Here is a 27,534-nt window from a genome sequence, read left to right on the forward strand (position 1 = left end):
TTATCCAGAATATCTGATGACATTTAAATTGATGACGTCACAAGTGGTACAAAGAACACGACCATTAATTACGCATATGCGTAGATGGTATTCAAAGGGTTAATGGTTTTAATTGGTATTTTGATTAATAGTTTTATTAATTTTCAAAAACAAACTTCTGGGGCGGATGTAAGAATTTAGAGAAGGGGGTTCGAGACAGGGACCGCCAAAGGTGGTCCGAGGGCATCCTCCCGCGGAAAATTTCTCGGAAATAAGATTTCCCGTTTCCGGCATTCTGAGGCATAGTCAGCGCGTTATAATGGGTAGGTAGGTTAAGCCTGCATACGGGCCAAGTGGCCCACCAGGCCGGAGCTTATGCCGGTTTCTGTAGCATGAAGCGACTAGTAGTATTTCTACTCCCCCCTAGATGGGATGCTAGTCCATCGCAGGGTTACCCCCAGCAATCGTGTTTTAAGTGAAGGATTTTACTTACTTTACTTACCCATTTATACACCTGGGTAGAGAGGGTTAGGGGCACTGTGAGAGTAAAGTGTCTTGCCCAAGAACACAACGCAATGTCCCCGGCCAGGGCTCGAACCCGGACCGCTCGATCCGGAGACGAGCACTCCAACGACTCATTTTTTTTTTAAATTTAGGGGGTTCGACCAAGCCCCCTCCCTCCCTTGATCCGCTCCAGAATATTACAATAATTAGTTTTCGAGTTCCCTTACCTGTTTCAAAACGAGTCTTGGCACACAACTTTTCAAAGGGAAATGAGCTTTTCTTGCAAGTTCATTGTCATGCAAATCAAATTCTTTTCCATATGAAAGGTTGTGACAGAGATATAAGGCAACTCGGAAGTGACCTCTTTAATTGCAAGTGTAATAGGTTTTACTGTAGGAGAACTGGGCGTAGCAGGGAAGGTGAAGAGAAAAATCAGCATAATGTTTTCAGGAATCTAAACATGGATTCAGACAAATATCAGACATTCTTTATAAAAACTTCTATAACTTTAATTTTGGTACAGAAGAGAAGGTAACGAACATCTCCTTCAACAATGATCATTTAATCTTAGCTAATAATTAATGCTTAATTCCCTCAATACTTTACAGATTAATAGTCTCAATTACAGACATTTTAGGTCCAGACCCTCGCCCATCCCCAGGGGGGGAGCACAACTCTCCCTTAGAGGCCATCAGAAGACCATAATGTACTTACAAGCGTATATGATTGAAGAGGAGACAGTCTATTTGCCATGGCAAATCTAGATTATGGAAGCACTAGCACGCCCACATCATCCAATTAATAAATGTTTTGAGACTGAATTTAAAGGAGCTCAGTAATGGTATTTTGAATATTTTTGGACATGCACAAAATTACATTTAAACTGAAGCAAACCTGAAAATAGTAGTTTACAAAGTAAGAAAAACACCAAAGAGATAACAATAAACAATCAAAGAACAAGGACAGTTAAGGATGGAGAAGATTAACACAGATTGCAAAGTATGAACTTGATGTAGCTCCTTTAAAATTTTGTGTTAACTGTGGCAACACTTTGTTTTGTTACACTTGTTGACATTAATTTTCATAAACAAACTTAATTAAAGTTCAGAAAAATAAGGAATTGATATTTTCAATCTCTGCTACTTAGTCATGTCAAACTACCAAAAAACACCGCCATAATTTAGAACATTACTGCCCTAATTGGAATCAACTTGAGTGTGATGAAAAGCAGATAAGTTGAAAACCAAAAATGGTTGAAAACCGCAATGTGAGCACCATGGGGCATTCTTCTATAAGTAACCCCAAATATACAAACATTTAGATCTTTTAGTCTCCCAGTTGTATTGCTGTAACAAAAAATATAATTGGCTTTGAGGTACATGTGCAGGCATGTGGGGTGGAAGACAACAGCAAAATATGGAAGACTTAAAAATGGCTTCAGGAACAATTTTTGTTTTTTGTAGTCATAGCTTAGGCTAATATTGTTAAGAACCATTAGCCAAATGAACGAAGTAATGAGAGTAATAAGCAGAGAATGGCACCCTGATTCAGATGAATCTTGCTAGGCAGAGAATGTCATCTCCTTAAGGTACGTATTATTGTAGAATAGAATCTTTGTTAGGCAAAGAATACATCTTAGCCAGGTGAAGTAACACATCTTCGTAGGCAACAAATTGTTTATAGTTAGCCTAATAATTGTCTGGGTTACAAGCCTAACTGGGGAGAAAAAACCAGGGAAATAAATTGATGGTAATATCTATTTCATAAAGGAAGAGTCTAAACCAAACAATATAATATTTCTTAAGGCTGATTTTCACTAGTGATGGAGTCGTCGTGTGAGTCAGAAGCATAGTTTGCAATCAGAAACGTAGAGTGATACAATCTAGTGAAAATCAAAACTGACGGAGTTGGAAGTAGAACACTCATTCCGCTTATGGCTCTGTCGTTTACAATCTAGTGAAAACTAGATTGTTGGAGTCGGAAGCAGAAGTGGAAGATTTAACCAATCACAATGCTTGATTCCAGGCCTTGTGATTGGTTAGTCATTCTGCTTCCGCTTCCGACTGTGACAATCTAGTTTTCACTAGATCATTAGTGACAGAGTCGTAAGAAATGGAAACGTTCTGATTCTTCCGACTCCGATTCTGTCGAGTTTTTGACTCCACTTACAAACCCAATTTTCGATTTTCACTAGGTCATAAGCTCTCTTATGACTCAGACTACGGCTCCGACTCCGTTGCTAGTGAAAACCAGCCTTTAGTAGCTTTGTAATCAAAGGCCAGTTCGTTTTATAACTCATTATACATAACATTTTTATGAAAACTAATTCAAGCGAAGACATTTAACACTCAGATAAAAAAAATCTATTCACCTTAGCTTTCAGTAGCTTTATGTAAATGGTATGAGGCAAAACATGCATAACACAGAGTCTCTTCTTTACCTCTCCCAAGGGGTAATGAACCTTTTTACTGAACTGCTTGATTCTTGCAAGTAAAGGTAGAAGGTTACTATGCATAATTAGTACAAATCTACTGGCATTTCATCAGGAAAGCCGTTCTCTGATTAGCTATGCTACTCACTATCTATTCTGTTGTAGAGAGTGAGTAGGCTAGCAGTGTGCAGTTAACAAAATGATGGCTGATTCTTTGTGTTTTCAAAGTGACTGCAAAGAGGATTTAGATAAAGTTTTGAATGACTAGTAGATTATACTAAAACAAATAGATTATGCTCTCGATCTCTATGTGTGATAGTTGACTTGGGCAGCCCCCCTTGTCAACTATCACATGATAGAAATCTCAAGGTCATAATCTAATTGTTAAAGGTACATATAATTATCTAAGCCACTGTAATGGCTTGTAGATTTAATTTTGTTGAACTATGATTGTCGCAGGGTTTCAAAACAAACTGGAAATGACAATGGAAAACAAATGGTAGTTTTGATTTGCATGACACATATGACAGTCCAACATTCAGGATGCACAAAATGAAATGTACTAGGTACAATTACACAAGACACCTACACTGTCCAATTACAAGCATGCACAGTGTCCTACTGGGGCTACAATCGTGCCTGCTGATAGCCAATCAGATGTAGGAAGTTTGCAAACGTTTTGACCAAAGAGAAAATCAAACAGTGCAGTAAAAAGATTGAACTCTCATTTTGGTAAACGTCCAAGACAAAGAATCTCTGTTCATGGGAAGAGGCATTAATGAAATTTTAGAGCTTTACGAAATCAATACATACATGTCAAGTACAGCTGTACTTTCCCATAATTATTTTCAAATTTGTATAGGTATGCAAGTGCAATTGAGAATTTACACTACAAGAGATATTTGAAAATTACCTCAAAATTACGCAAACCTTTAGGCAAGTGCAATTTGAAATTTTCAAATATCATGAGTAGTGTAAATCCTTATTGCTCGAGCCTTCATACTTTTACTCATATGTTGTATGACTGGGAAAATCATGAAAGTGTGAGAGTTAATTTGCACTGCAGTGCAAATCAAAAATTAATGATAAATTGGCCTGCTCTCAGCCAATCACAATGAAGTCATTTTCTCAGTTATAGATAATAAGTTGGATTATCCCTGCCCTTTCTACTTCTACTACATACAATATTCAATGTTAATTTGCAAGTTGTAAGTTACAGTGGGCTTTCAATCCCACAAATATTAATAATATAAAACTTCCAATCCACAACTCATGAGATTTCACGTTTCTGGACGGTAAACTGTAGTTCTTATCCATTTGAAAAATGTCGAAAACATGTATTTCCGGTCATTAGCAGTTTCTTTGCTTCTCAGACACATATATGTAAGCTAATGGGTCAAGAGGAACTGTGCCATTATCCTGCTTTGTTTCTCTCTTTTAGGCTGGGATTAGCATGTCGCCCCTAACCACCTTTTAAATGAACATTTCGTATTATTCTCCATTACCTCTACAGAATTTAGCTCTCTGATCATGCCTTGCATTCATGTCTTGCCTACATGCACTTTTACTTTGTTATAAAAATATGACTGTCTCATAATTTATAATGAGAGGGTTTTCAATAGAGTGTCAAAAAGAAACAGGAAATTACTTTGGTTTTGGACTAATTTACTACGAATAGAGATTGGCTGAGTAGTCTAATTGGTAGGTAATTGATTTGGATTTGGTGTTGGTTTTGGTTTTACAACACTCCATTGAAAACCGTTCTAGTAGGAATTAAATGCTTATACATTTTGCTGATTTTTCTTAGCAAACAGCAAGATGAATCATCAGTCTGTTATAATCACATTCAACTCTGGAACTTGATGTTCAACATGTTAAATCTGATCTAAAAGGCCTCATGCACTGTACATCAAACTGTTTGTTACCATCTCTAGCAACATACAAAACTAATATATGACCTTCCAATCACAGGCCACCTCAAAACAATAGTTCACTGAGGCTTAAGGACAATTTTAAGTCCTAAAAGAGACTGGAAAGTCAAGACTGGGCAAGATTAAGATGGACTGCAAATAGTGCTTCATGTTACAAGCCTGTGTTACAACCACCCTCCCTGTTGCATGCACATGTCTGCGTTACTGATCAAGCAACTTCCCAGATAGATGGCCTTCTTTTGCGTAAAGTTCACATTTCCACCACCTTGACCCATCAGTTTAAATACAGCTTGTCTTGTTGATGTAAGCAAGGAGAACACTACTGTCAAGTACATTTTGACGTAGTGATACTTGCACAAAGAATTCTAAAAATTAATATTCTACAATAATGTGCAGCGAAAAAACCCTCTGGATTGTTTAGGTTGTTGTGTGACATGGATTGTTGATGTTGCTTGGGGACTTGATTGTTCCTGAAAAATTAAAAAATAAATAAATAGTGTATATAAATGTAACCACAGACATCTTAATTGATAATACAGTTGAACCTCTTGTAAGCGACCACCCAAAATGTCAAGCCTAGGCGGTCGCTTACGAGAGGTGGTGGCTTACAAGAACTTAGACCATATTGAGTCAAACTTTTGCCTTATTTAAGACTGATCAATAGAGTACAGTATATGTGCATTTTTTTTCTTTAATTTTTTAACTGTGTTTCCTTGTGAAAAGCCAATTTCAAGAAAAAACTCCAGTTATTCCCATTTGAGAATTTCCATCTCTTAAACAACCCAGGAGTGCAACTCCTTATTATCCAATTTCTGCTCTATTATCTGTCAAATGGTTGTTTACCGGAGGTTAAAAACAAAAGAAAATTTCAAACTTTTAGCTCTAAAAGTGGCCACAGTCGCTTACAAGAGCAGGGCTCGACACTAACGGTAGCCAACTAGCCACAGACTAGTAGAAATTTACAATGTAGTTTTGGCTAGTAGGTTTTTGCTTTCCGCTAGCCACTTTGGCTAATCAGCAATATAAAATTGGCTGAACTAGTTTGTCTTCCTCAAGGAAGACAAACACAAAATTTACACTTTTCTCGGAAACAATGTCAGAATTTCATTGTGGACACATCATGGTACAGTACCAGGCATGTGCTGTTCAGCATGTATGTCTACTCTTCGCTGTGTGGTATGTAAACAGGGAACTGTACATGTTAATCTTGTTGAAAGAAATATTTGACTAACAAGACAGCATTTTCTGAAAGCACACATCAATGCTCTTTTTTGTTACAAAATTTTTTTCACGTGCAAAATAGTGCGGAACTGTAAAGGGATAACATTTCACTTAGCGTAACAATAAATGGGTGATTTGTCGTTGTATGCATACTTACGAACTTACCACTACAGAAATAATTAGATGTGAAAGATTTATTTCCTTCAACATTTAAACCAGCTGTTTTTAGCAGTCGAATTTTGCCAACGACAGTTTATAGTATTGTTCAGATTGTTGTTTTGCTTTTGAAACAATTCTACGGCACCTGTCTGCGAAGAAGTCTTGACAGTTTTTACAGTGATGTCTTGGGGGTCTCGATATTTTTCCACGGAAGTGTCAGAGAAAAACAGTCCTGAAAGTCTTTTCGGGAACTAGAACTGTTTTGAAACCAGTTTAAGTACAGTATAATTATCAACATTATGTATTAAAGAGAGTCGCTTGCATTGTGCTCTCAAGTCTTGCTAGTAATCCTGTTGTTACTGGACCTACCTGAAATTTTCGCGACACATTAATTGGGTGGATTTCGCGATTTAAAACACATAATGTTACTGTTGACATATAGTACCGCCATTGCGTTTTACATTTTTACTTTTGACATTATTGTACCTTTGATAAAGTCAGTTTACTAAATTCAAAGACATGTTTAAGTAACATTGCCAAGGAAATAAATTTTGTGTTACTCAAAAACGCGAAGTTAAAGTGATTCAAAATACAAAATTTTAGCAAAACCGCTGAATTTAAGTGTCATGAAATATGCGTACCCCCAAATCGCAAAATAAACATGTTGCAAAAATTTAATGTAATAAGGTAGCCAACCACAATGTTTGGCTAGTGAAAGAAGGTTTTGGCTAGTAACATCTAAGTTAGCACTAGCCACTAGGCTAGTAAGTTGAAAAGTTAGTGTCGAGCCCTAGAGAGGTACTATAACGATACACTTGATTTTGGAAGAGAAACTTACCAGTTTCTTGTCCATTTTTAGTTTTATATCTCTTGCAAGGGTGAAAAATGCCTGCAGATACAAAACAATTATCAGGTTATAAAATGGAAGTTCTTCATTGTACTTTCTGCAAAGGTTACTTTATTTAAAGCAACCTAATAACATAAACACTATGGCCTGTGACACTCACTTACCTCTTCTACATTGATACTAGCTTTTGCGCTTGTCTCCATGAATTTAATTCCATATTCTGTTGCCAACTGCAGCAAAGGAGACAAGACATGAAATACAGCCAAACAGTTATAATGTAGATGGACTAATGTAGATGTAGACTATAATGACATTTAGATGTAACTTAACATTTGTATCCAGCTCTTAATGGATACAGTAGTGCAGGAACTACATGTATGTTCAATACCAGATCACTGTTAAGCTGACCCTGTACAGGAAATGGACAGACAAGGAAAACATGGCAGTGTTTTCTAGTCTACAGGTCAAATGTCAGTACAAGCAAATTGCAAGAGAACATTAAGATTTTAGAAATTACTGAAGAACATTCCTTTACAAGTAACAGCATGGATTAGACTGTCTTAAATTAGAGTGTGCATTCCTGCAAGATATACGAGACCATTATTGCTGTTTCCCAAATGTTTACTTATAAAATAGGACACTAAAATCAAACAAACAACATAAGCTACATGTACTTACATGTCAAAATGGACAAGTTTACCTTGCTTCTCTCATTTGACAGGAAAAGGGAAAATCCGCTCACAAGATGTTTTTCACGGCAATTAATGCTGGACAACCATGTGCCTAACATGTGATGCTCTATTAATTGTTTATCATTTAACTTTGGATCAACAAGCATGCAAGAGTTGTTTTTGTACATCTCATAGGTACAAGAAAGTTCACAAAATAAAACCTGGCTGTTTAGTTAAGCATACATGTAACTTCTTCTTAGGGTTTCAACAATGCCACACAAACCATCCAAAATTATAAACTTCAGTGTACGCCACATGTAAGTCTACCTGTGTTCCTCTTTCTTTAGACACTGATCTTCTGTCCTCCATGTCACACTTGTTTCCCAGCACCATTTTCTCCACATCAGATGATGCATGCTGAACAGACCAATCAAGAGGCAAATTATCAAAAGTAAAGAAGTACACGGATGTTCGCATTGTTTCTAAGTAAGTTCCTAAAACAAAAACATCAACATTGCCTCAAACTTCCTTGTACCCCCGGGGGGAGGGGGGGGCACTGCCATATATGGGCTATATAGGTATGTGCCGCTGTGAAGGGTATGGTTTTCAAGCAGTTTACTCTAGGATAGGGTATATAAATCAGAGCGTTTGGGTCGACACCGCGGATATACGTTTTTTGGGGCGCGATACAGTATTTTGCTGGTCAGCGGTACACCCCAACAAAACTACAAAATGCCTGCAACTTTTACATTGTTTTCGCAGTGAGTCTTATCGACAGTCAAAAAGATACAAAACTTAGAGCGCACACTGTAAACTTAGCTTTTAAACTCCGCTCATTTGTTGGATAGTTCTCAGTTAATATTATATATTGTGCCAAAGCCAAACTGAACTTGCACATGGTGTGAAATTGTTGTTGTTTCGTGAGAGTTCATGCTCGCAAGCGGCGAGCCAGTGGCAATTTACGTTACGATGTGCGCTAAGGCTAAAACTAGGCAGCTTTTGTGCTGCTGTAACGGTGTTCTGAGGACATCAACTTCTCAAGTTTGTTGAATTGATGGGCTTGAACCGTATGAATCGGTATGTCAACGGCATTTCGATCAAATTCGTCGGGAAGACATGCTCGTGTTCGTCCTCTTGTTCGAACTAAATGCAATAAATATTAATTTGTAAGAAATGTATCTGTTCTTTAATACATGCTTTTGTGTCTAGTATCTGAGTTAGATGTAGCCAAGATATATTACCAATGGTTTGTAGACAACAGTAAGCCAATTCAGAGACACAGTGGCATAAACAAACCCACTTGTTAGCCAATTTATCACAGGAAAAAAAAAATACATATAATAATATTACACATATATAATTCATTGCCATCAGGTTCTATTATGTCTTGTAATAAAGTGGTTACAAGTTAAGTCAGAATCTTACAGAAGGGAGGATGATACAATACTATTACTAAGGTGATCATAATTAATTTCATATTGATTCAAAGCACGTGATATGTACATGTATGATTACAATGTAAAAATTATTTTGTAGTGATTGTGCAAAGCTCATCTGAATTAAATTAAATGAAAGGAAAAACAACAACAGTCAATTATTTATTAAAGTTGATACAATGCACATGTAAGATAGAGAAATAGAAATCGAAAAGCTTCAAATGACTGACAAAATGACAAAATGACAAAATAAACTAGTGGGTTTCATTGAGGAGTTGATTACTGCCTCTCTGAAATGTTGAATGTCTTTTCAGCATCAAAAGTAGTGAAACTTGACCACATCCCATAAGTGGAAGCGGTTTCGTGTAAACAAATACAGGTGTTTGGGCATTTTAAAATATTTAGTTACATGTGCATACATGTACAGGGAAACGGTCTTGAAAATTTCCATGTGCTATCAACATTTAATTGATGGAAACAAAAAAGACCTCAAAAAAGGAAAAATTGTCAATGAACCGAAGATATTGAGCGGTCTTAAATGTTTTCAGTATTTCCAGCATTCGCTGCGGCCAACAAATTATAATATTTTCAATTTCTACTCCCTTCGCAAACGCCACCATTATATAAATGTAGGCTTAAACAATCTTTACTGAATGATAGAGAAATATCTTGTGAATGAAATGAACAAATGTTTTATTCTTACAGCAAACGGCAGGTACAAAAAAAATATTTCACCCGTTCCAAAAGGCGCAGAAAGTCAGAAAGGTGATAGAAAGGCCAAAACGCCAGTCTTTAAAGACAAATTCTTATCAAAGTTTCTTTGAAGCGTTGCGAAATATAATCTCAATGAAAGAGCACCATACGTCGGCGCAAAGTGAGTGTGAACAAAACGGTCCCGACTTACATGTACCTTAACCATTTCGTGCAAATTACACTTTAAATCCAACCAGTCTTCAAAATCCTTGCAAAAGCTGCACACAGGACAAATTTTCTGCTTTGCTGGATACCCATCGTTGATTTTCACAATTCTGAGGCGAGGGCGGCTGAAGCAACACGATCCACGCTTCGTCCGCTCGAGCTGGCTCGATTCAGCAAACTACACATTACTCCACACAAAATGACTCCCCTGTACCGCTATTTTTTACGAACATTGCTTGAGTATTAAAAACCCATTTAAGGACGTCAAACTCACCAATAACGAGAACTATCAAGGATATTTTCGACCTTAAACCGAAGCAAAATACCGATCTCAGAGACTGCTCGATCGAAGAACAGCACAGCCCGATGGTGATGACCACTGACCAGTTACTGTGACGTCAGAAAACGTATTTCCGCGGTGTCGTTTGGGTCTAGAATAGGGTATCATTTTTCACAAAACTGACTGGTTGGTTGAAAATTTTATCTAGAGTAGGGAAACCAGAAATTGCCACTCAAAAATAGAACAAAATCAAATCAGCAAGTTTAAATTTATGCAAATCAGCCTCAGCAGTGTCAATAGATGGGGGGATTCGAGGATTTTACTCTAGTATAGGCTGGAAAAATTCAGCTGAACTAGCTCTGGTATAGGCTAAGGGTTCCAGGGATGACAGCGGCATCCCCACCCAGAAATTCCCAAAGTACATCCCTGGGCTTGTACCCTGTAGGCTGTCCACAGCAAATACATTTTACAAAAGTCTATACCCACATAGGTGTTATTTGACAGTTCTTAAACTTTTAGCTATAATCTAAATGCACGTTAAAACCTAAATTAACAGTGCTCACCTCTTCAATATTTCTGATCCAGTTCTTGATATTCTCAAAGGATTTATCATTTGTGATGTCATACACAAGCATGATTCCCTAGTTATCAAAGCACAAAGTGTATGTAAATCAACATTCTTTGGCAATATTTTTTTAACTGACATAAAAATCATCGCCAACTGATGAACTTAGGAAAGGTGCCCTACGGATGGTGGAGCCAAGATATGCGCCTCAAGCAGAGTATGCAAGTATCTATGGCAACCCTGAGAGTGGCAACCACCAGGCACTGCTACACTAACAGAGTCAGTGGAGATACTTACCACCACTTACCGTCGCCAGCGAAAGGGAGGGAGGTGAGGGAGCAAAAGCACTCAACAGGCATGAATGGCACTCAAAAGCAAACTACATGTTCTCACACAGCTGGCAAGTAAAACACGTAAGCCCTGCTTAACGCCCAAGTCGCTAGTGGAGGGAAGGTGCCTACAAAGCCTGGGGGCTGCAACTGCAGTCACATCCCCAAGGCGCTAGAACACCTGACTGGCCTGCCCAACCCGCAACTAAGCCACGAGCCCCCCGCGCCAAGCCCCCTACAGGCACCCATCACACTCAAGCCAGATGGCATTGGTGGAAAAAAAAAAATGCTGAAAAGAGGGGGGGAATAGGGAGGGAACGCCGAGAACTGCTAAACTATAATTCAATCCACAACGCCTCACTAACAGAGCGATGAACACACTGCGAGCACGTGGGACGACAACACACGTACTAACCAAAAATACCACTGGACAATGTCAGCCCCAGGGCTCTCACGACCATATGACTGCTGCAAATGCTACAGAACGTACCAAATGCTAAAAAAAAGCTAACAGATGGCTAAGGCACTATCACACGCCTACAAAAAACGCTACTGACCAGACTAGCTCCTGGTCATAAACTATGTAAAATTTCACTGAACTATATCAAACGCTACAGAATGCACCAAACGCTAACCAAACGCTCACAGATGGCCAAGACACTAACAACCGCCTATAAAAACGCTACTTACCAGACTAGCTTCTAGTCGTTAACTATGTTAAATTTCATTTAACCATATAAAACCCTGTATGAGACCCCACCGAGCATGATTGCCCTGATCGCTGGCCAGCATTGCCTCGACTCAAACTTCTCTTAAATTACATTTAGCCCCATAAAAATTTTTAAAGTTTACATTTGCCTTACCATTGCACCACGGTAGTAAGCGGTGGTGATGGTTCGGAACCTCTCCTGGCCAGCTGTGTCCCTAAAAGCCAAGAACATACATAATAACCCATCAGCTTCTACAGAAGTAAACTCTAATATCATGTGGTACAAGTTTTTGTGGCTACCAATGTAGATCAGAGTGTTTACTAGGGACAAACTCTCACGACCAAAATTACTTTCTCTGTTTTCTCTAAATACCAAATGAATAAAGGTTGTTGAGAAAAATGTATAAACCATTAAGTAACAATATAGCCCAGAGATATTCTGGAAAAAGTGTGAACTAAATGTAAACTCCTGCTCATATTCAGAGTAATTGTACACAAAATTGTGTACATAAACTATATGTTTTAGTGCCATGTTTATTCTTTAAGTCTAAAGCACTAGAATTTAACAAGATCAGCACTGAGCTGTGACCAATCAATGTAACAAAGAGAAGGTCTTGAATAACACACATTAATTCAGTCTCCTTTATTCCTTATGGTGGTACCATTTGTGGTTTATGCTAGTAACCTTTTTCTGTCAGGGACATTTAATATAACTACAACTTACTGCACACAGTTTATGACAAAAAAAAATCCAATGATAATGGTGTCACGAATAGGGACTTTAACCAAGCTGGAGCCTCTTTGAACGTCCAAATCTATACTATGAAGTCCCAAAATGTTGTTTGCCCACCAGATAAGAGATGGATAAGGTTCAATTATCTGATGGACAAATCCACCAGCCTAAGATTATTTGTTAATCAAAGTATCTCTTTGTCTAAGAGGCCTGAGCAAAAGTGGTAATGCAGGTTTGTCACAAAGTTATCAATTACTGGTAAGTAGCTTTATCTTTTGGAGAAGGTGGCTGACATTGTAATTTTTTCTAATGATATGAGGAGGGGAGCAGGGGAGCAGGGATGGCGAAGTAGTGAGAACGCTCGCCTCCCACCAATGAGGCCTGGGTTCGATTCCAGCCCGGTGCCATGTGGGTCAATTTTGTTGTTGGTTCTTGCCTTGCTCCAAGGGTTTTTCTCCAGATTCTGCAGTTTTTCTACCTCCAAAAAAACTGATATCTCCAAATTCCAATTCAACCAGCATAAAGGACCCGCATGAAAACCAGCTGAGGCTGATGCAGCTTCCTCTCTAAATATTGTAATTTTTTGTATTCATTCACTTATTTATTCATTCATTCATTTATTCTATTTAGGGCAACCTAGAAGAATAGCTGGCTAAGATCATAAAGCAGTAGATGGTGATTTTCACTGGCAGCCACCTACTTTTGACAAACCTGGGTCATATGATAAAGTAATTAATTAGTGACAATCACATGCTTACTTCCCATCATTTCCAAAAATTATCTTTAGTTAATGTGATAAGGAAGATGCTGGCACAGCACTGGCTTGACAGAGGCCATAAAGCTATGTAAGTACTTTAAGAGGTCTTTAAAGATAAATTCATCATACATCTCATAATAATGTCCACCTTATTTATAATAATCAAGAAAAGTAAATTCAGGTCAGAAATAATACCTTGAAAGTGAAGATACAAGTCTCAACCCTACTAATTTTAACAAGCTGTGTGGCAATTTCTACATAAAGTTCCTGTACACGCTCTTACTGATTTTCTTAGCTACAGAAAAATAGATCTGGAATGCACGACATTTACAGCAGGTCTGACAATGGAGTTAAGTTACTTAGCGAATTGAAAACAACCACAAAATCGACAAAATGCTTGTTTAGGCAAATTACTAATGCCTACATTGTATGTCTCATCCGTCAGACGTCTGCGGATTTTGAATTAAACCAAAGAATTCAACAAAAAGTTAGAGTCAATTCTAAGCGCTACAGGTAACATAGATTCGGGATGAGCGGCTTTATAAGGAAAAGAGCAGTGCATTGGGTCATACAATGACAACAAAAATCTGCTTCGTTCTGGAGTGTGGAGTTGACAATCTAATAACGCTTCATAGATGGGCAAGGAGAAATTTTACTCACCATATCTGAAGCTTTATCTTCTTTCCATCTAATTCTATTGTCCTTATTTTAAAATCAATGCCTGAAAGCCACAAAAAGAAGTGTTAAATGCCTTGACCTGACGAGACAGCTTGATCACACGAAGCCAGTTAAATTCTCCAGCAATTCACATAAAGCAACAGGCAAACTTTGCACGGCTTCTGAAGTTCACCGACCTATGGTGGAAATGAATGTGGAATTAAAGGCATCCTCGGAAAATCGGAACAACACACAAGTCTTGCCAACGCCTGAATCTCCTATCAGTAATAATTTAAAGAGGAAATCATATGTCTTTGCCATTCCAGAACAGTGCTAAAGTGAAAATCGTTGTTCCGTCTTTCCGACTTTACGACTGTTGAACTGGGCAGGCGTGGCAAACAGACCCAAACTGCGCTTGCGCATTTCCAAACTCAGAGTAACCAGGCGTGAGGAACGTGCCAGTCTGGGACGAGTCTCCACTTCCGTACTCGGCTTTTTATATCCTGTGGATTGTTTGCAGCTTCGTTACGTTATGGGAGAGAAAGAGTACGAAGCAACATACAAAATTCTTATTCTTGGGGATAGCGGTGTTGGAAAAACCTGTCTGATCTTTAGATTCATAGAGGATGTATTTTCTGACTCGTATATTTCAACGATTGGTAAGCTGTTTTGCAAGTCTAGCTAGTAGATTTTTCCGCTTTGAGCTAAAGCTGAGCTGAAATCACTTAAGACTAGAGCTTAACTTCTCCCAAAAATTTTGGGCGGCCATTCCCACCAATCGGTCAAAGAGACTTAAAGTTTGAACTTGGCCACGTGTAAACATCCAAAGTGAGAACAGAGATTGATCATAACAAAACTTGTATTGTAAATTTCTACGTCATTGTATCGGCTCGCGAGTTGAAGTGGACTCTAAAATAGCAAGCTAGAGAGGCTAATATTGTTTAGAGTAAGAGTGTAGTGTTTTCCCTATAAGCTTGTTGGTTGTTCTGGAGGTGTCCTCGCTTTGTCTATTTTCTTTTTCCGCTCAGAAACATTTTCACAGAAAAATTTGGCGTTTTCCATTCACAAAAATATTTAGGCTCTTCTCTCGACCTGCACCTTTCAGCTTCAATACAACAACAACAATACTAGAAAGAACAATCTCCTACACAATATAAGCTCATTGTTTGTTAATTTTCTGTTTTCGTTTTCCAACTAGGAATATCGATCAGCTTGCAGCTTGATTTTCTTGATGTTTGTTTCAGAATTAGTTTGAATTCTTCTTGCAGAAATAGTCTCGCTAGAGCTCTAGACCGGAACAGATTTAAAATTAGATCCTCAAGTTTAAAGGTTAAGCTTACATGTTATGTTATTTATACTACAACAATTAGAATTCTCGCTCTTATTTTCTATGAGGATAGTACCTCAACTCGGCTTAGAGTGCCACGTTGACTATCAGCTCAAAGAAAGGTCTAATTGTTGAATAGTGCATGACAGTTGACAGCCATACCTGTAAACAGAATGATAGACAACTTAAGGTTTGTAATACTAGTTTATTACCAGTGACAGAAGCATATCACCTTAAAGCGTTTAACCCTGGTGATAAGCCTCTGCCAGTGAGTATTAATGAAAAGACAAACAAATAATAAAATGATAGCATAGTGTACCATCAATTTCTTGTTGTTCAAGGTATTGACTGTAGAAGTCGAGTTGTAAATCTAGATGGAACAAAAGTGCGCCTCCAAATCTGGTAAGCTATTAAACACACAAGTTCTACTCATTAGTTCTAGTTATTAATTAATAATAGTCATGAAAGACTTCAAGACCGACATATTCACTATAGTACTCTTTCATGATCGATCAGCTTAGATCTATATGTTTTGACATGTACTCCAAACTATCAGGTACAGCTTAGTGTGTCACATGTACAGGAATCAAAATGCTTCTCCCCTGAATAAATCCATGGATGCATTCTTTAACCCAAAGAAAGAAATCTCTAAAAACATTTTCATTAAATATTAAACAAGACGTGTTTCTTTGTTTTTGTTATTTACAGAATAAGACCTACAAGTAATTAATATTATATGCATTTGCTTTTGATTGAAGGCTGCTGGGCACCTTATAAATTGTTGTAGGATACTGTTCTTAAACTTGCCTTTATTTCTGGCCAAGGCTCTTTTGATAGCTCTTATCACAGACTGAATTGATTAACCCAAAATCTTATGCTATACATGTACATGTATACAGTATGTACTCAGGGTTACAAATGTAACAAACTCTGGTGTTAAATGTCATGCTACAGTTATAACAATGTTAATTTTCTGTCATAATTACAGTGTTCCAGACTGTAAGTGAGGGGTCTCGGGTCAAAAACCTGCCAAGATCAGCTACATGAACCGAAAATATTACTACGAAATGTATAATGATTTGTTGGGTGCAGCTTGGGAACTGATCCACTGGAATTTCCTTTTTGACACCCTACCTTGAAAACTAATCTGGAACCCTGAATTGATGTCATGGGAAGGGCTCTGACGGTCTGAACTACCCACTTTCCTGTTCTCTTGCAACATATTTAATAATATATGCAAAACTGTGAATTTTTTTGTTTCCCCCAGACTTCTCACTCACTTTACCCCTGGCTCTCTATCCCCTTTTCCTCTCCTTTGCCCCCCACCCTTTTCCCCCTTGTGTTGTTATTTATGGGAGGTAGTACTGATCTGAGTCTATCTGTTTTTGGCCCCATCATTTAACATGCCTTCTGACTTGGATCTTTTTATGTGATGCTTACAGTAAGACCTGGCAACTGCAGAAGCCCTGGCGAGTATTCGGAAATTTGTTTATTACAAGTGATATTAAAAAAAAAAAGTGTTAACAGTTTTAAAAATTAGTCTTTAAGAGGAGGTTGTTATGGACTCCTCTTATTGTTCTCGGACAGGTACTGGGCACACCAGGGCAGCTGTACCTGTACTTTCTTCAAATCTCATTGAAAGCACTGTACATGTTATCTTTTTGTCATAACCAGGGACACAGCTGGTCAGGAAAGGTTCAGAACTCTCACCAGTGCATATTACAGAGGAGCAATGGTATCTATACCTTGTGTTGTTCCACAAAATGCCCAGACACCCAGTGGAAGGTTTTTTGGGTTAAGCCCTCCTGCTACACTGGAAATTTCTCCCCACTATCCTGAAAAAATTTCCAATGACCTTCCCTGGTATGCTGAGATATTTTCTGGCACTGCATCTTTACGTAGAACTTATAATTAGTGAGTGAATACACAGATATTGTGGAGATCTATAAATTGATAAAATGGCCATCCCAGCTGTAACTTGTTTATAAAACAACTTCACAGTGGCCAATTTGGACACTACAATGAAAAATATTGGTCATTATAGAGAGGCCTGATGTGTTGCATGGTCCAATTAAGGACTGATGATTATTACTGGAAAATAGTTACATGTACTTTAATGGGAAGGTGATTCAGGCCCATTGTTAAATTCAAAGTTTGCAACACACGTGTACTTTCCGTTCAAGTGATAATTAACTCTATATACGTGTATGCTTTTTGTCAATTTCAGGGTATTATTTTAGTGTATGACGTCACCACTGAGGATTCGTTTAAACACATAGCACAGTGGCTACAGAATATTCAGGATGTAAGTACATGTATAGCCAACAATTAACAGTTGTAAGTCCTATGGCAAATAAGCACAAGCATATTGAGCCAGTCAGAGGACACCTGAACTTATGCACACGTATGAGAACAACTGAGCAGATTAAACCTGTCTTTCTTCTTATGCCTGCATGAACATACATGTATGCTGTACTTTCATGTCACAGTGAGGATGCGGGTGGCATAAATCAAGCATACACTGTAAGTACAAGAAAGCCAACCAGTCTTAACTCCCTATGACCCAAACTTCTATTAAAATATTGCAAACACAATGTGACAGCTAGACTCCACCATATTGTTCAAGAACAACAATTGATGAGGGTTGGTGTCAGTTCTCATCCTGAGAGCCACACATCTATTTGACTGGTAAGAATGAGCTGAGTCTAGTATGTCTCAGTCATGTATCTATTTTTCGACAACTCAGATGGTTACATCTGACATTAAAATCATCAACAATAGATGAGGTTGGGGGTTGGTGCCTGGAAGGATGGTGGGACTGAGAGCATAGGGGCAAGCGCCAGGGTATCCCTGGCAGCCCTGTGAGCGGCAACCACCATCTGGCACCGTCACAATGACAATTCAGTGGAGATGAATTAATACTTACTAAGAGGAGAGGGGAAGGGAGGGACAGAACAGCACGAAAGCTAGCAAATGCAAGAACACAAGTGATTGCACAATGTCTCACAGAAACCAGAACTGTACAAAAGTCAAGCCCTGTCACTTACCGGGCAACCCCACGGCAGAGGTGAGCTGCCATGATGAGGACCACTACCTGCATTGTCTTGATTTTAACTATGCCTAAATTACATTTAGCCACATTAAACTGAGAGCCTCACCTCACATCTCATGATGCTTTCTTTGCAGAATGCTTCACCGGATGTTTGTAAAGTTCTAGTGGGTAACAAGGTGGATGCTGAAGATGAGAGAGTCATAGAGAGTTCAAGAGGAAAATTAGTAAGATCAAATTTGTTTAGTACTTCAGAGTTCTCAGTGCATTAAATTTACAAATTGCCTGACTACCTAATGTACTATCTAATTTTCTAACTGGAATGTGTGAATAGCAAGAGTGTTAATTTTTCTCTCTTTCTTTCAGATAACTGAAAATTCTGATTCAGAACTAGAATTTTTTGAAACCAGTGCGCGGTCAGGAGAAAATGTGACAGAGGTGAGAAGAATATTAAGCGTTCCAAAATCTTTGCCACTTGGAACAAATACATCCCATTCAGTGAAGATCTGCACTTTTATACTTCAGTAGATGTCAAAACTTCCTACCCTATTCCAGGGTCACTATGTCTCTGAAACTATTCCACTAACCACAGTCAGTTGCTTGTAAAGTTGTCATAAAATGGTATGCATTGTCAATGCATCAATTAGTAAGGTTCTTTCAATTTCAAACTCAATTCCTAGTCTGGACTGAACTGATCATACCGACCTGACTGATCAGTTTCCTGGCATTAAATGACTCCCTGTTTCACAGAACCCCTTACTTTTAGCATCAGCACACTATTCCAGACTGATCTACCAGAAAACCCTACCCAGTGACACATACTTGCACCCATATAGATGATAAATATCAATGCATGGAACTGCTCCCACGCTCCCACTTGGTTGCTAATATGTACTGTGGGTTTCCAGCTGCAGCTGAACATGGTATGGTATAGGGCAAAGGGCACAAACTCACCTGATTCTACACAGAGTACCATATCCTTTGTGGGTAGAGCAATCCCTGTGTTGTAAGCAAATTGATTTTGGCCTGATTAATTTGTAGTCAAATTATATCATGGCATCATTATGTCTCATTCTTATGTATTCCTCCCCGCACATCAAATTATGCAGCAATTTGTTTTTAATGCATTTAATCTGTAGTTTTAGGTGAAATATAAAATGTGTTACTTTCAGGCTTTTATGGCAGTTGCCAGGAAGATCAAAGAATTCAGGGAAAGAAAGGTCAGTTTATCAGTTACACTGCAAGGCTAAAACAAATCTTACTTAAGGTTACAGTATACCTTCAGGGGTGTCTCGCGCGCAGGCTATGTAGCGCGTGCAGTTTAAGCTGTAGATACCTAAACCCCTATATCAAATTAAAGCTTATGGAGCTTGCTATCAAACTATACCAAGAATTTTGAAAGAAAATGAATTGTCGAATTTTTCACGGCCACTAAATGCGAGCGCCCGAATCACCTTTCGAAAGCTACAAGTCAAAGCGAATTTCGTTTTTCGCCAATTTAATTTTTTCCTCGGTTTCAGGGCCCAAAGCGCTTAAAAAGCGTGTCTGCCTTTTGGCATATTCAATTGCAGTAAAAAGTTACAGAACATTTTCGAAATAGAATTTAAAAAATGTGGAGTGATCGTACAAAAATCGCTCTCGAAGAAAAAGTATTTCGAAATTAACAATTCCCAGACACGCTTTTGTAGTTTATATGTTAAACTAGCCACTGTCCAAATTTAAGAGCAATTGAACAAATTCCCTTTGAGTTATAACTCTTTAAAGTGTCTGCTTCAAGTGAAAAAATTTATTCGAGAAAACAGCGCTAAGAAAAATTTTCTGCTTCGCAAACAAACTCCGCCCACAAACGCCTTCAACTGGGTTCTCAGATAACTAAGCCAATCAGTGCAGGGAAAGTTTACTACCGTTGACCTCCTGGTGAAATTTACGCGTGAATCTCTAAAAAAACTCTTGTGTTTCGCAATGCGCTCAAGGAACCGAAGTCAGAGAGAGAATTTTTCTGTAGCTCGGTTTTTCTTGAAGCTGGTCTGGCAAAATGGGGAAGACTAAAAAGGATACGAACGCTAGAGTGGCTGAGCGAAGGAAACAAACAAAAGAAAGCGCGGAGAGCAACTGTGTGTGGGCAACTGTGCATGAATAATATTTCAAATGGTCTCAATGAGTCCGACGATTCGTCGATATCGGACTCATCAGAAGAGTCTCTGTCAGCATCCCTGTTATTGCTGTCAAGTTCCGATACTTTTACAGAACCTTTCTTTTCTCTTACCACAAATATTTGCCCGCCTTATACGATAACTATAACTTCATCCGCGTGGCGAACTTTCGCTTCTTCACTCATTGATGTATTTTCATTCGTTCTTCGCTGTTTTCGCTTTTTCGAACTGGTCCATGGTTTAAACGTGGCCTATGTTTACTTATAACTTAATAGAGACACGCCTAATATCAAAAATGCTGGGTAGTCAGAACAACAATGCTGATCAACTGAGTAGTCACTTCGTGAGATCCATACGGGTAATTCCCGCGAAAATCGTCTCGGTTGATTGCATGCGCGCCATAGGGCTGTCAATCAAGAGGTAAACTTTTACTTCCGGTGAAAACGTAAAACCGCCATTTCTCCGCCAATATTTAGCCTTTTTCAAAAATTTTTTTCAGAAGTTAGAGATTATTCTTCGACCACTATTTTGACCCAAAAATCCAAATTTGAAGAAAATTGCCGACCCGAAGGTATACTGTAACCTTAATGTAACATGTAAAAAATTTCTCCACGAGCTCCAAGCGCAGGACCATCTGACTTTTGAGGGGGTGTGTGGGTGATTTTGAAAAAAAATATCCTGCAAGAATGCTTGTACCCAGAAAAATTCATGAACATGAACACTGCCAAAAAAAAAACCAAATCCTTCAGTGAGCCGGAAAAAGGGCTCCATGTTACAGAGAAAAAAGATGCCATGCGTACACACATCTTGAGCAAAAAAATTTCTAGTACACGAAAAGTCAAATGTCCCACCCCTTATTACTCAGTTAACTTAATAATTGTTGTGCTTTGTTTGCCTGTCACGTAGAATTTAGATGAAAATTGTTAAGTAACACAAATTTATCGTAAGTAAATTATACAGCAAAAAGTAATTTTAATGATAATAAAACATAAAATTATGCAATTATATTTTTCACCTGCTATGGTAGTAAAAAATAAAAATGTTTAAGGTTCTGTTGTCTGCTGTGTAATTATACGCCGAGTTGAATTAAATACATTTGTCACTTTGGTAACTCCAGGGTTGCAAAACAACTTTTTAATAAATTATTTAAGTGGTTTGAACCCAGGAGTTACACTGTAAATAATGAGTAGTTCGTCATGTGTGATCGTCCAGTGAGGGTAGTTCTGAAAAGAACTGTTTTTGGTGACTGACGTTTCTGAGCTGAGCAGAAGTTATTTTCAAAGTCAAATGAAAATGCTTTGTCCGGCGATGGTGTCATAAGACTGATTGGTCAGTTTAGCCGTGATGGCATTGGCTGTAAGACTCGTGTGTAAAGTTTTTTAACAGTCACTGGTCATAATATCAGTCCAATTGAGTTTCAACCACTCTCGTGGTACAACTCTCTGAAAGTTGTGGCCCGTCTTATTCTCAAAATTCTTGAAACAGGATCTTCTGTTTTTTAATCGTTAAGGTAAAATGATCCAAGTTGTGTTCTCACTTGATTTCCAGGGTGCAAGGTTTGCTTATCAAGATGGCCTTAATCCCGTACTTGAATCAGAACAGCAACAAGAAAATTCTCACTCCGCTGCTTGTTGCAGTTCGTGAAAGGCTCAGTTTCCATCAATTTTATAATGCCTGATCACAGGAATTGAATGGCCGTATCCGTAGGAAGACGGACATTACGTCTCAAATACATTATGCGTCCAACTGACATAATCACAAGACTGTTAAGTTCGTCCTACGCTTGTTCTACCATAAATACGTCTTATTTTCCGTATTTAACTAACCGCATAATACAATTGAGACCTATGATAAGTCTTCCTAGGTAGCTACGGCCATTGACGCACGAGTTAATTAAAGGTTATTACTATAATTAAGGACAAAAATCAGCGATAATAATTTCGAATGACGTTTCGATGACACGTTCGTCATTTTCAATTCATTGTAGAGTTTTTAATCACATGCAAAGAGACTTTCACACGTATTCTCAATATATAAAGAATCCGTACGAACCTGACATTTAGAATTTGAAAACGATGAACGAGTCAGTCGAAATTTTTATGGCTGATTTTTATTCTTAATTGTTTGTCGAAAGCCTCCGTTATCACTATAATAACACTAGTTATGCAATGCTTTTCAGTGGTTTACCGTGAAATATCCCACGATCAAGTCACTTGTATTTTCTCGTTATACACACGAGGCTTTAGGCGAGTATACCAAAAAAATACAAATGAAAAGTTCGCTGTCTCATGGTACACCATTCGAAAGCATTGCATAACTATATTATACCATGCCATGGAAAATACAGTGGCCAACACAACCTATGGCATGGTATAAATAAATGTAAAATACAACAAAATCATGCTATTATAAGGTATTATCAACGGTTTGTAAATTTTGGAAGCTTTGTACCCGTTTGCGTTTTACACCTTGCATATATATATTTAAAGATGCGTTAAAGCGTGACGTGAAAAGTTTCTCGATTTTTCCATGGGACTCTCACTTCTCGGGGGGAAAAAATAATCAAATTGAGTTCGAGGAATGAATAAATAATATTTTTTTGTTATATTCCAAAGCATATTCGTATTCTCGGTATTGGACTGGAACTAGCTTGCGATCGAGGCTCATGCGGGGGAATATCATTAAAAAGAGATTTATGTCATTTGCATTTGAAAAGATTCCCCGCATTAGCCTCGGTTGCAAGCTAGTTCCAGTCTATTACCGAGAATACGAATATGGCCTATTGGCAGCACCTCACAGCTCTAGTGTGGGTCAAAACTACTTATCTTATGCGCAACGAAAACTTTGGTGAATATTCAAATTGGGATAAATATTTTATTAGAAATCGCACATAGCTTTTAAATATACTTTTTATTTTGTAGCATAAGAGGTAGTTTTTATATTAGTTGTTTTAATAATAGTCAGAACGTTACAACTAGATTTATATTTTGTTAAACATTTTTAAGTAGAAGTAATTGAATATTTACAGTATTACAGCTGATGAAGACATTGTCCTCTGTTGGGGCTTCCTAGGGTAGTGGAGGTGGGAAGGAAGAGGGCGTGGAGACGATGGGTAGAGGGAAAAGGGGGGCTCTTTTTCCTTGCCAGTGTTCCCTGTGCGCTTTCTTTCTTCTCTCCCCAACCTCTAAACTGCTCTGAGCCTACACGTAACGGTCAAGACAGCACTGAAGAAGGTTCTACAGAGGAGAGATCTTCATGCGTGAAGACTGGAGGCCACGCGCGTTCGTACTTTGTTTTGAGCATAATAATCAACAATCTTGTTCTTTATATTTCGTTGAACCCAATCAAGGACGAAAGATTTTTTCTCTTCTGTCACATAAGAATTCCTCTGTGCAGCTTATAAAAAACAAAAACAAAAAAAGGTGGGATTTAAATAATAATTTTGGTCAAAATTTTGTCCAAAAACAAAAAAAAAAACATTTCAGTCCAGGCCTAGGATTACTCTTCACTCATAAAAAACATCCATACGTTTGTCTGTATTTTTTTTCCCGCGAACCGCGTCTGGACGTCCGTCTACCCAGCCAAATTTTACAGACAAATGTATGGAAAATTAGAAAAATTAACTGAGCGTCTTCTAGCCAAGCTACATCCTCCAAACTTTTCTACCTAGTATTTCAACGGTTTGATTCACAAATTGTGTAAAATTCAATTTTCGAAAAAGTTATTTGCAATCGGGTTCCCATACAAACACTAATTTCTGACCGCTTTGCCTACCCTTCAAGATGGCGGCGAAAACCGCGATAAGGTCTATTTAAAGTGAAATAGTTAGTGGCAACTCAAAATACCGGGAAACAAAATATATTAATATATACCGATGTTTAGTCTAAGAATTTTATCGCAATCCGAGAGTTTTAAGAACTTTCTTTGAGGTCATGGCGAGTGATTAAGGATCGTTAAGGTAATATAGTTAAACTAGCGGGAATCCCGCCGGATATCCCGGACTCTTGCAGTACGAAACCCTTGCCATTTTACTAGCGTTTAAAAATTTTACATGTTTCTGAATGTTTGTAGTTGTTTTTTCAATGATGTATGTTTTTATAGTTGTCAGATTGCACTTTATACGGATAGTGCGTTGGTGACGCAATAAGCGATTCTAGAAATTCTGACCAAGTTGGCGGGCTCGTAGAACAACACAAAATAGATATAATAGATATCCTTGTGAATGAATTAAAATGAATGAATTAGTCATGCCTGTTTGATTTCTTTTACTTTATTACCTTCTCCTGCCAACGTTTGTAGCATTGTCAATTTCAAGAGTTCATTGGACCCTTTTTTCGCGAACAATTGACATGGTAAGGAGTTAGCGCTGCTGGATGGCGAGCATAGAAACGTTAAGTTAACCATGTTGATGCAAACACCCCATACACGAATAGACCATTACTTTCCTTTTGCCTCTGTGTCAAAACGAATCTTCATGCCAAACCATTCATATGAAAATATGTTCGCCCTACAGGTTAATTTTCATGTAAATCAAAAGGTAACTCGGAATTGTCGGAAATGGCCTATTTCCAGGCGTTAACGGCCTAAATACATTACAAACCGATTGCAATACCTCTTATCGTTTCTTTCTTTCTTTTTTTCGTTACCCTCTATCTTGGGCAAAACTTATAACATAGCGCGCTCAATTCCTATTGAGCCACTAACAACTGGATCATTGGAAAATGCAATTCGAGAGTTTTCATTGGCTTAGCCATCATGGGTTATGAGTCATTATACCATGCTCCAAGAATATGGTAAGCGTACGCGTGATTTCTTGGAACTTTTTTTCAGTTTAGTTTTCTATATTTGGGGGGCGTTTTTAATAAAACAATTATTCCACTCGCGCTTGTTGGATATGAGATAATTATAGCCAACTCGGCGCACGCCTCGTTGGCTATCTACCATCGCCAACGCGCGCTCGTGGAACAATAATATACGCACGGCCGTGCGTATATAACATGACATGAGCAGTTTCATTTTGGTTGCTAAGTTTCTGTCGAGTTTAGCTTCGAATTCCCTTAGTGAAAGTGTCGGCAATGTGAACATCATTCTGAACAATCCAAACTCTACTTTTACCAAGCTAAGATGTTTACTAAAGCCTGAGTACTTTGACTGTGTTTGCCTACATTTTGATTGAGTATTGTGACTTTGTTTGCCTACATTTTCATTATTCAAAGCGAATTTTTTAACAATTTTAGAAACCAGCTTAAGCGTTCTCGCTCAACAGCCGTCGCTCAACTGATTGTGGCGTTTTTTTAACCAGCAAAAAGGATCAAAAAGGCCTCGAGCAACTCTAACGCTTCTCTCGTGCTCTCCAAACTTCCAAAGTGCATCCATAACTACTGATAAACGCACAGCTAAAGCATGAACCAATTCTTTTACTCAAGAAGCCAGAGTTGCTCTCGGCTTCTCTTGCACTCTCCAAACTTCCCGCGTGCATCCATAACTCGATACGTACGCTAAGCATGAAACAACAATTCTTTAGTAGCTTTTAGTAGCTTTGGAAAATTGGCCGGTGAAATGTAATTAATCCGAGGGCCGGAAGAGAACCTACGCGGATCGTAAACACGAAAAAATGAGTGACCTGTTCACTAAACATGTGAAAGCACGAGTCTACTACCATGCAAAACACGATCAACATTAGTAGCAGTGAAATCCCACGCATCGGTCAGTACTCCTCCTTGCGTTTCATACCCATATATCAAACCGTCTTCCTAGTAACAGCGCTTTTTTGCTTCCGTTAACAGTGCATGAACAGCAAGAACCGGGACACTCTCCTCACTAAGCAAGTCAGCTCATACACATCATGCTCAAATTCCTCATCCAAAGTCTGCGGGACAGAAAGCAAACTCAAAGTTTCCCCTGCTGCCAAATGAAGTGTTCACGTTACTGACCCCGCCTTTGGAGCGACACCATGCGGATTCTTCAGCTTATGCTTCCCTTAACTTTCTTTAACATTACTGCATGCCAATTTTTTTTTTAATATTCTAGTTTATGTCGTACATTTCCCCTCGTTTCGCACCTCCACTTGCCAGCCGAATAGTCTTTCTGGAAGGGTGTCTGGAAAACCCGAATAACGAATAGCGGATAGTCGCGAATAGTGACGAATAGTCGTTAATAGTCACCGTTTTGTTCAGCACTGATCTGGATTCATTGAAATTGATCACGTGGAGCAATAGCGTTTAGCAGCGAACGCTGATAAATTCGACGAAGCACGTTCTGTGAAAAAAATGATAATAAAATACAAATGTGAGGCATGTGGTCTGTGATGAATTTATCAACTGAAAAGACACAAACGAGCTGCTCTGATAACTGGTTATAAAAACAAAAACATCTAGGCTATATCTTGCGTTAATTCATTATCCAAGTAAGTAACAGAATTTCAGTGAATTTAGGGACTGTGCAATAATTACCTGGAGGGTGGGGGTTGGAAAATTAGGGGGGCGCATAGGAGAAAATGGCAACAAGAGAGAGCGGGGCTTGGATGTAAAATTTAATACATACATGGGGGGGGGGGGGGGGCTTAACAACAAGCAGCTGAAAATGTATCTAAAGCAAAAAGGTCTTAAGATAAAGCAAGCAAGAAGCAAGGCCGAGTTGATTGATCGAGTTCTCACCCACGCACGCGGGAACCTTAGTGCCAGAGATGCTGTAGGAGATGAGGAATCTCCCAAGCCATGCGAAGACGACACAAGCTCAGAGTCCAGTGATTCTGATGACTCTTCAAATGACTCTTCGACATACGTTGAAGAGTCATTTGAAGTGATGTTTGTACCGGAGGAAGAACTCCAACAAGTAAACTGGATATGAGGGAATCAATGGGAAGGGACTTCAAGGGG

General features: G+C 38.5%; 2 protein-coding genes across 2 annotated transcripts; one reads left to right on the forward strand and one right to left on the reverse strand.

Annotated features, from left to right (window-relative positions):
* Positions 1 to 990: 990 nt before the first annotated feature.
* On the reverse strand, positions 991 to 14,523 carry LOC145479295 (ras-related protein Rab-8A-like). Its single transcript, XM_081457619.1, has 8 exons — positions 14,325 to 14,523; positions 14,131 to 14,191; positions 12,135 to 12,195; positions 10,941 to 11,018; positions 8,071 to 8,160; positions 7,237 to 7,302; positions 7,064 to 7,114; positions 991 to 5,315 (listed from the first exon to the last, which is right to left on the reverse strand). The coding sequence occupies exons 1-8, from the start codon at positions 14,446 to 14,448 to the stop codon at positions 5,226 to 5,228; spliced, it is 621 nt and encodes a 206-aa protein (XP_081313745.1). The 5' UTR covers positions 14,449 to 14,523; the 3' UTR covers positions 991 to 5,225.
* A 27-nt stretch (positions 14,524 to 14,550) lies between these two features.
* On the forward strand, positions 14,551 to 27,534 carry LOC145479299 (ras-related protein Rab-8B-like). The gene is made up of 8 exons (XM_081457624.1): positions 14,551 to 14,786; positions 15,796 to 15,856; positions 17,129 to 17,189; positions 17,682 to 17,759; positions 18,641 to 18,730; positions 18,870 to 18,941; positions 19,676 to 19,723; positions 22,205 to 27,534. Exons 1-8 carry the CDS (start codon positions 14,660 to 14,662, stop codon positions 22,298 to 22,300), a joined length of 633 nt encoding a protein of 210 aa, XP_081313750.1. The 5' UTR covers positions 14,551 to 14,659; the 3' UTR covers positions 22,301 to 27,534.

This window comes from Orbicella franksi, chromosome 2, assembly GCF_964199315.1.
Source record: "Orbicella franksi chromosome 2, jaOrbFran1.1, whole genome shotgun sequence".
Lineage (NCBI taxonomy): Eukaryota > Metazoa > Cnidaria > Anthozoa > Scleractinia > Merulinidae > Orbicella > Orbicella franksi.